We start from the raw sequence: 10000 nt of genomic DNA on the forward strand, positions 1-10000 counted from the left end.
GCTGCAAACCGGGTGGGTTCAGGGGTGGGGTAGGGGGCACTGTTCTAAAAGTAGGTGGATAGTACATGCCTTCTTTTAGCCCCTTTGCTAACTGAAGCCAGCGGAAGTGTTCAATCAGCCATTTTGCTACGCGTGTCAGTACAGCGCGAAGCAGTAACTTCATATATATGTAGCCGAGCGCTCAGCTGGCTACGATGACTGCTTCACGGCAAGCTTTCACTTGCTCGCGGTATTAGTGAAGTTGACATTCCTGTGTGTGCCTCCACAGCAAGTTTGCGCTACGTGTCACTCCACTGTTTTCCTGTAATAGCTTTGTTAAATTTAACCATTGGCAGCTATCAATCAAGACATAACACTTGGCATGTCACGGGGGAAAGCATAACACGATTTCATCGAAGATACACGGTTACAGTTCAGAAACTAGCACCAATTAGCAGACGACTTCTCAACGGACCGACAGCCGGATACGAGTCTCAGTATGGCGTCCATTTGGCTTCAGCGTTCCTGGCCAATGTGCTTTCCATCTGGTTTTAGAACAGTGGGTATAGGATGGATAGCTTGAAGGATTGGGCCCCCGCCTTCCTGTGCCCAGCCCCTAGACACGGTGGATTTGAACTCACGTGCTCCGATGGCTGTGAAAAGCTGTAAGACCTTTAATCCACACACAAAAAATGTTTTAATCAAATAATCATCTTCTCATCTACCACCTTGCTGCTAACCGGGTGGGGTGGGGTGGGGTGGGGGTTGGAAAGCTTGACGGGGTGTGGGGTGGAGGTTGGGTTGGGTGGTTGGCTTGAAGGAGGGTATGTGGAAGAGTTTGGGGGAGGTGGAGGGGGGGGAGTGAATGGCGTTGGTGTGTGTGAGGAGTGTAGGGGGGGAGAGGTTGAGTGAGGAGTATCGTTGTGATGGGCAGTTTGGATTGGGTTTGGTCCGGAAGTTGGGTGGGTTGTGTGTGTGTGTGTGTGTGTGTGTGTGTGCGTGTGTGTGCGTGTGTGTGTGTGTGTGTGTCTGCGTGTGTGCATATGTGTGTGTGTGTGTGTGTGTGTGTGCGTATGTGTGTATGTGTCTCTCTGTATATATATCTGTGTGTTTCTCTGTCTGTCTGTCTGCCTGTCTCAGTGTGTGTTTCTGTGTGTATGTTTGTGTCTCTGTCTTGTGTCTGAGTGTCTGTGTCTGTTTATCTGTCTGTGTGTTTCTGTGTCTATGTTTACTTTGTGGAAAGGTTTTTGGAGGTGTAGTTTCTTGTTTATTGTTGTAGTTGTGACTGGTGTTCGTCGACGTCGTCGTCCTCTGATTATTGTTATTTCTTCTTCTTCTTCTTCTTCTTCTTCTTCTTCTTCTTCTTCTTCTTCTTCTTCTTCTTTTCTTCTTCTTCTTCTTCTTCTTCGTCTTCTTCTTCTTCTTCTTCGTCTTCTTCTTCGTCTTCTTCTTCTTCCTCTTCTTCTTCTTCTACTTCTTCTTCTTCTTCTTCTTCGTCTTCTTCTTCTTCTTCTTCTTCTTTTCTTCTTCTTCTTCGTCTTCTTCTTCTTCTTCTTCTTCTTCTTCTTCTTCTTCTTCTTCTTCTTCTTCTTCTTCTTCTTCTTCTACTTCTTCTTCTTCTTCTTCTTCTTCTTCTTCTTCTTCTTCTACTTCTTCTTCTTCTTCTTCTTCTTCTTCTTCTTCTTCTTCTTCTTTCTTCTTCTTCTTCTTCTTCTTCTTCTTCTTCTTCTTCTTCTTCTTCTTCTTCTTCTTCTTCTACTTCTACTTCTTCTTCTTCTTCTTCTTCTTCTTCTTCTTCTTCTTCTTCTTCTTCTTCTTCTTCTTCTTCTTCTTCTTTTTCTTCTTCTTCTTCTTCTTCTTCTTCTTCTTCTTCTCCACCCACCCCCATCCCTTTTCAAGAAAGTGAAACTTTTTTCGATTGAATCCACAAAGTCTGTGTCTCTGGTATTGTTTGTCATTTTTTCGTCGGGGTTATTGTTTTTTTGTTTTGTTGTTGTTGTTGTTTTTGTTTGTCTGTTTGTTGTTGTTGATGTTGTTCGGGTGTAGAGCAAACAGGATCTGCGTTCAGAATTACAGTGTGAAAAAAACAACAACATGTTTCCAAGTGATCGAGCATACAAATACGATGAAAAGAAATGGGGAGGGAAGTTTTGAAGCGTTGATCGTGCTCTGAGTTTGTATGGAATCATCTCTTCTTAGTTTTTCTTTGTTTTGTTTTGTTTTGTTTTTTCCGGCACAGTTACAACATGATGACTAACGGAGACCCCAAAAGGAGTGGACAGCTGGGTAAGTCTGGCTGTGTACCGTGACGACCATACTGAAGGCGCGGACGCCTACCACCTTGAATGAATGAACGATGAATGAATGATATGAAAACTTATATAGCGCTTATCCTCGGTCGGAGACCAAGCTCTAAGCACTTTACAAACACGGGGTCATTTACACAACAGGCTGCCTACCTGTGGAGAACCGACTGACGGCTGCCGCCATTTGGGCGCTCATCATTCGTTTCCTGTGTCATTCAATCAGATTTCAGGCACGCACACATACACAAACATGTAACATGTTACATTTTACGTGAATGACCGTTTTGTTTATTTACCCCACCATGTAGGCAGCCATACGACGTTTTCGGGGGTATGCATGCTGGGTATGTTCTTGTTTCCACAACCCACCGAACGCTGACATGGATTGCAGGGTCTTAAACGTGCGTATTTGATTTTCTGCGTGCATATACACGCGAAGGGGGTTCAGGCAAAAGCGGGTCTGCGCATAATATGTTGACCCGGAAGAAAGGAAAAATTTCCACCCTTTACCCACCAGGCCCCGTCCCCGAGATTCGAACCCGGGAACCCTCAGATTGAAAGTCCAACGCTTTGACCATTCGGCTGTTGCGCGAATCTTGTGTGCTTTTTGAACTTCTGCAGGTCGTGGGTGTACGTGTGCGGGTGTGTTAGTTTGCGTGTTCGCGTATGCACGCGCTTGTTCGTACAATTGTGGTGTACATGGTGCATGTTTGTTCATGTATGTTTGACATTTTTTTAGTGGGGGGGGGGGGGAGGTGCAAGGGGGGGGGGGGGTGAACGCATAAAGTAGTACGTAGTAGTTGCGGTAGTAGTACGTAGTAGCAGTGGTAGTAGTTCTGTCATCATCATAATCATTATTATTGTTATTATTATCATCATTGTTGTTGTTGCTGTTATTAGTTGTAGTAGTGATAGTAGTAGTAGCATTGTTGTTGCGAAAACCCAGTGGGCAGAAGCCCAAAAGGTCTCTCTCTCTCTCTCCTCTCTCTCTCTCTCTCTCTCTCTCTCTCTCTCTCTCTCCTCTCTCTCTCTCTCTCTCCTCTCTCCGTGTCTCTCTGTCTCTCTCTCTGTCTCTCTCTCTCTCTCGCTCTCGCTCACTCTCTGAATAGGAAAAGAAATTTGGCACGTTTTCAATGAATTTCTGTCATCCAGTCACCTGAAACCCCAAGATATTCCTGAACTGTGTTGACCTTTCTCTTGATGATGATGACGACTACGACAATGACGATCATCATCATCATCATCATCATCATCATCATCATCATAACTATGATGACGACGACGATGATCAAAATGATGATGACGGCGATGACGATGATGATGATGACGACGACGACGATGATGATAATGATGATGATCACGACAATGAAGACAACGATGATGACAGTAATGATAAAGATGAAGACGATGATAATGATTACAACAACGACGATGATGGCGATGATGAAGATGTTGATGACGATGATGATGATGATGATGATGATGACGACGACGACACAGGTATCGCCTACAGAGGGGGCGCGTGCACGGGCAGCCCGGTGGCAGTGGTGGAGGAGAAATTTCATGGCATCACAGGCATGATCACCGCTCATGAGATTGGGCACAGGTGTGTGTGTGTGTGTGTGTGTGTGTGTGTGTAGAGGTGGTGGTGGTGGTGGTGTGGGTGGATGTATGTGTGTGTGTGTAGGGGTGTGTGTGTGTGTGTGTGTAGGGGTGGTGGTTGTGTGGGTGGATGTATATGTTTGTTGGTGTGTGTGTTGGAGGAGTGAGGGGGTAGGTGTGTTCGTGTGCATGTGGGGGAGGTGGGTGTTCTGTGTGTGCGTGTGTGTGTGTTGGGGTGGTGGGGGTGAGTGTGTGTGCGTTTGTGTGAGCGAATGAGTATGTGTGTGTGTGTTAGTGTGTGTGGGTGTGTGTGTGTGTCGGGGGGGGGTTTAGGGGGGGTATGTGGGTATCTGTGTATATGACATATTGGCTGGCTGACTGGCTGGTTTGCTTGACTGACTGATTGATTGATATGGACACTTATATTGCGACTATCCTCAGTCGGAGACCAAGCTCTAAGCACTTTACAAACACGGGGTCATTTGCACAACAGGCTGCCTACCTCATTCGTTTCCTGTGTCATTCAATCAGGTTTCAGGCACGCACACATACACACTCAGACAAACATGTAACATTGTACGTGTTTGACCGTTTTCCCGCCATGAAGGCAGCCATACTCCGTTTTGGGGGTTGTGCATGCTGGGTATGTTCTTGTTTCCATAACCCACCGAACACTGACATGGATTACAGGATCTTTAACGTGCATATTTGATCTTCTGCTTGCGTACACACACCAAGTGTGTTCAGGCAATAGCAAGTCTGCACATATGTTGACCTGGGAGATCGGCAAAAAATTTCCACCCTTTGCCCACCAGGCGCCGTTACCGAGATTCGAACCCGGGATCCTCAGATTGAAAGTCCAACGCTTTAACCGCTCGGCTATTGCGCCCGTCACTGCTGGATTGATTGAATCGCTGATTTGTTGCCGACTGATCTATTGATTTACGACGGACTGATCGACGGGTGGATCGATCTATTATGACATACTGACTTTGTGTGTGTGTGTGTGTGCGTGCGTGCGCACGAGCGCGCTTAGAGATGACTTAATCAAGATTTTGCACCTTTTAAATATTATTATCATTAGGCAGTAGTATTTTTATGTATATATCTCTCTCTTTTTTTCCTTCTTTTTTTTTTTTTGGTTATTTTTTTAGTCTTTTTTTTTTCCTCTCAAGGCCTGACTAAGCGCGTTGGGTTACGCTGCTGGCCAGGCATCTGCTTGGCAGATGTGGTGTAGCGTATATGGATTTGACCGAACGCAGTGACGCCTCATTGAGCTACTGATACTGATACTGACTGGCTTGACTGACTGACTGCCTGATTGACTGAGTGGTTGGCTGGCTGCAGTGTGAGCTCCCAGCATGACGGGTCCTACAGCCAGAGCCGCCCAGGGAACTGCACAGGGGACAGTGCCCGCTACGTGATGTCCGCCTACATCGGGGTGCCCCGGGGGTCCTCCAAACCATGGGCCTTCTCCCCCTGCTCCGCCCAGGCCGTCATCACCTACGTCACGGAGAGGTCGGTCAGGGGGTATTTGGTGTGTGTGTGTGTGTGTGTGTGTGTGTGTGTGTGTGTGTGTGTGTGTGTTGGGGGGTGTATGTGTGTGTTTATGAGTGTGTGTGTGTGTGGGGGGGGGTGGATCTGTGTGTGTGTTTATGAGTGTGTGTGTGTGTGTAGGGGGGTGGATGTGTGTGTGTCTGTGAGTGTGTGTATGTGTGTAGGTGTGTGTGTGGGGAGGGGGGGGGTGCGGAGGGGTGAATGTGTGTGTGTGTGTGTGTGTGTTTAGGAGGATGGATGTGTGTGTGTGTGTGTGTGTGTGTGTGTGTGTGTGTGTGTATGAGTGTGTGTGTGTGTGTGTAGGGGGGTGAATGTGTGTGTGTATGGGTGTGTGTGTGTTTGTGTGTATGTGTATGTGTGTGTGTGTGTGTTTAGGGGGATGGATGTGTGTGTGTATGAGTGTGTGTGTGTGTAGGGGGGTGATGTGTGTGTTGTGTGTAGGGGGGTGAATGGGTGTGTGTATGGGTGTGTGTGGTTTGTGTGTATGTGTATGTGTGTGTGTGTGTTTAGGGGATGGATGTGTGTGTGTGTATGAGTGTGTGTGTGTGTAGGGGGGGTGAATGTGTGTGTGTATGGGTGTGTGTGTGTGTGTGAGTGTGTGTGTGAGTGTGTGTGTCTCCCCCTGGTCTCCACAGGAATGTCCTCAAACTACGTCACGGAGAGGTTGGTCAATTTTTGTTTGTTTTTTTGTTGTTTGTTATTTTTTGTCTCTTTACTCTTATTTTTTTTCATATATTGAATTGATGATTGTTTATCTGCGTGTGTGCATGTGTGTCCTGCAGGTTTTCTTTTCTTAATAGGGTTCCACGGTGCTTGTTAATAAGGTGGTATTCACGGTGTTGTCATGATCTCGCAGTGCTGAGCACTCGGTTGTGCACCTTGTGTGACCTTTTTTACCTTCTCGTTTTTCGCTCTTTTTTGTTTATTTGTTTTGTTGGTGGGTTTTTTTTGTTGTTTTTCTTCTCCTTCTTTTCTTTTCTTTTCTTCTTCCTTTTCCACCCTTTTTTCTCTTCTTCATTGTGCGATCGTACAATGGCTGCCAGCATGGTGAAAGTGTTGATGGTCTGTACCGCAGAAAAGGTGAAAGTCCAAAGTATGTAATGTCAATTTTTGACTCACTTGTGTAAACGAAGTGAGTCTGTGTTTTAACCCGGTGTTCGGTTGTGTGTGTGTGTGTGTGTGTGTGTGTGTGTGTGTGTGTGTGTGTGTGTGTGTGGTAAACTGTAGCACTGCCATTTTCTCTGGAAATACTTTGCCAATACCAAATTTGGCTTAAACATAGTATGGGGGAAAAATCTTCACTGTCATACCAGTAACAGCTTGTAAGTCTCCCGAATTAAGCCGTATTTCCGATTTGATTAAGGGTTTATTTGTTGAGATTCGCTCCGAATTCCGAAAATTTTAAAAACCAGCTTCCCACTGAGTTAGGCTTACAAGAACTTAGTAGAAGGTAGGTTGTGTTCGAAGACGACGACCTTGTTTTTCTTGTTCGCAATTAAATGTAAACTAATACAAATTCTGGACAGAACACATACAGTGATACTAACTACGCCATCGACTTGTTCACTGCATATAAATATTCTAAAGTGGACACTGAATTAGCCTGAATGAACATAAAAGAAAAATTTAATCAATCGTTTCTTTCAGCCCGTTGTAGACTGGTTCGTCAGTGCATATCTAGAGATCTACAATGTGTTGTGGTGTGCTTGAAGCGATGGCAACGTCTCCTTTACCGCCGAATTTACAAGAATAATCGAGATATAATAAAACACACACACAAAAAAAACATGATTTAAACGGCGTTATTACGTCAACTATAATCACATCTGTTTGTCACAGGAAGAAGAAAAACGTCAATTTTGTGTCAAGTATTAAATTTAGTCCAAAGACGCCAGATGCCTCACGGCAATGGGGATTAGTCTGCTTGCTTTGGAATTGAACATGCAAGGTTCCATCCTGCTCGCATGCCGTTTTTGTTTTTTGTTTTTTTGTTGTTGTTGTTTTTTGTTTGTTTTTTGTTGTTTTTTTGTTTGTTTTTTTTGTTTTTTGTTTTTTTTAGTTGGTTTTTTGTTTTGTTTTGTTTTGTTTTGTTTTTGTTGTTGTTATTGTTGTTGTTGTTTTGGTTCGGTTTTTTGGGGTGTGTTTTTTTTAATTTATATATATATATATATAACTAAATGTATTCTTCCAAGCTTATTTTACATATCATATTTAATCTCTCTTTTTTTCTCTCTCTCCTCATGATTCCTTTACTGGATAAAGCGCGAAGCACAAGTGAGTCTTGAAGGCTTTGCCTCTTGTTGGTTTTGTTCTTCTTGTTGTTGAGTTACTGTGTGTCTGTGTGTGGGTGTCTGTGTGCGTGCGTGCGTGCGTGCGCACGTGTGTGTGTCTATGTATGTGCGCGCGCGTTTGCACAACCAGGCGTCCCGAATGTTTTCCGGACAATTACGAGAACATCGTGTCGGACAAGGCCGGACAGACCTACAATGCTGATGACCAGTGCACCTTGACCTTCGGGTACGGCTCCTACTTTTGTCGGGTACGTGTGGACATTCCTGGGGCAGTGGAAAGGATACTGTTATGGGTCGACAGGGAAATCTACGCCGGGAGAAAAAAAAAAATGAATGGTTACTCAGCAACATTTTGCCACGCGTATTTGTATTGTATTTGTATTTCTTTTTATCACAACAGATTTCTCTGTGTGAAATTCGGGCTGCTCTCCCCATGGAGAACGCGTCGCTATACTACAGCGCCACCCTTTTTTCTTTCTTTTTTTCATTTTTTAAATTTTTTTTCCTGCGTGCAGTTTTATATGTTTTTCCTATCGAAGTGGATTTTTCTACAGAATTTTGTCAGGAACAACCCTTCTGTTGCCGTGGGTTCTTTTACGTGCGCTAAGTGCATGCTGCACACGGGACCTCGGTTTATCGTCTCATACGAATGATTAGCGTCCAGACCACCACTCAAAGTCAAGTGGAGGGGGAGAAAGTATCGGCGGCTGAGCCGTGATTCGAACCAGCTCGCTCAGATTCTCTCGCTTCCTATGCGGACGCGTTCCCTCCAGGCCATCACTCCACTCCATAGCCACTTGAGAACAATAACTGGCAGTTTGGTACATCTCATTACGGATGTGATTGCAGACTGTGGTAGGTTGCTGAAAAGCGTCACCATGTTTTGTTTTGTTTTGTTTTTGTTTTTTGGTTTGTTTGTTTTTGTTTTTTTCTATCTTTAATTAAAAAGACACGAGGATCAGACACCAGTCATGGATTACTCCCCTTCTTTCATTCTGTTCTCTCTGTTCCTCTTGTTTCTGTGTCTGTCTGTCTCTCTCTCTGTATATATATATATATATATATATATATATATATGTGTGTGTGTGTGTGTGTGTGTGTGTGTGTGTGTGTGTGTGTAACTGTATGCATCAAACAGTTATATATATATATATGTGTGTGTGTGTGTGTTTGCGTGCGTGCGTGCATATACATTTGTGTGTGTGTGGATGTGCGTGTATGTTAGCATCAGTGTGGGTGTGTCAGTGCGTTCGTTGTGTCTTTGTCTATATATATAAGCATGCACTCAAGGCCTGACCAAGCGCTTGTGGGTCATGCTGCTGTCAGGCAATGATCTGGCTACCGGATGTGTTGTAGCGTATATGCATTTGTCCGAACCGCGGCAATGACGCCTCCATGAGAAACTGAAAGCTAAGCTAAGATAAGAAGAACTTTATTATCTCATTAAGAGAAATTACATCAGGCGCGGCCGCAAAACAAACGTCGACAATTACTCAACACAAAAACATAACCATGACTGAAACTGTGTGTGTGTGTGTGTGTGTGTGTGTGTTTTCTTCAGTTTAACGTATATTCACTATAAGTGTTTTTAGACGGAAAGGAGTAAAGTAGCGGATAAAGGAAAGGGAATGCATGTGAATATTAGTGTAAAAAAGTGTTCATGTTATGTATCAGAGGAAAAGTATATCATAAGAAAAAGTCTAAAGAGATTGTGGTGTGTATTGAATGAGGTGTCATGGGAAGGAGAATATTGTATATGCATATCAACAAGTATTAACCTACAACAATGTAAATATAAATAACAACATTAATTATGATACATCAAAGGAGGATACCAACTGGATTGGAGTTTAAAATTTCCGAAAACATTCTAAGCAATGAATAATCATTCAATATCTTTTCAGTGGCTAATGAAATATTGGAAGAAAAGTCATCAGCTATATCTTTTGGAATTAACTGTCTTATGCTCGGACAATGAATGAGTAGATGGCAAAATAATGAAATATTGGAAGAAAAGTCATCAACTATATCTTTTGGAATTAACTGTCTTATGCTCGGACAATGAATGAGTAGATGGCTTACAGTTATTTGCTTACAGCATATACATTTTGTATTTTTAGAAAATTTTGTACGAAAGGCATTTAAACGAAGTGTGTGTGTGTGTGTGTGTTCGTTGTCATTTTAAATCCCCAGGGTCACCAGTACCAGACAGTGTACGGGTTTGAGGGCATGTGTAGCAAGATGTACTGCAGTATGAGCCCCACT

The 10000-nt window shown here is 43.8% G+C and overlaps 1 protein-coding gene across 1 annotated transcript in view; it reads left to right on the forward strand.

The window, feature by feature from the left end:
- Window positions 1-10000, forward strand: part of LOC143287850 (uncharacterized) — a 31569-nt gene that overhangs the window by 17625 nt on the left and 3944 nt on the right. Inside the window, exons 7-13 of the mRNA XM_076596088.1 lie at window positions 1-12; window positions 2907-2927; window positions 3820-3891; window positions 5235-5405; window positions 7866-7983; window positions 8585-8590; window positions 9929-10000. The exon at window positions 1-12 is cut by the window's left edge and continues 134 nt beyond it; the exon at window positions 9929-10000 is cut by the window's right edge and continues 60 nt beyond it. Of these exons, the coding sequence (XP_076452203.1) occupies window positions 1-12; window positions 2907-2927; window positions 3820-3891; window positions 5235-5405; window positions 7866-7983; window positions 8585-8590; window positions 9929-10000 (472 nt within the window). The remainder of the gene's footprint in view (window positions 13-2906; window positions 2928-3819; window positions 3892-5234; window positions 5406-7865; window positions 7984-8584; window positions 8591-9928) is intronic.

The sequence above is a fragment of the Babylonia areolata genome, chromosome 12, assembly GCF_041734735.1.
Source record: "Babylonia areolata isolate BAREFJ2019XMU chromosome 12, ASM4173473v1, whole genome shotgun sequence".
Taxonomy (NCBI): domain Eukaryota; kingdom Metazoa; phylum Mollusca; class Gastropoda; order Neogastropoda; family Buccinidae; genus Babylonia; species Babylonia areolata.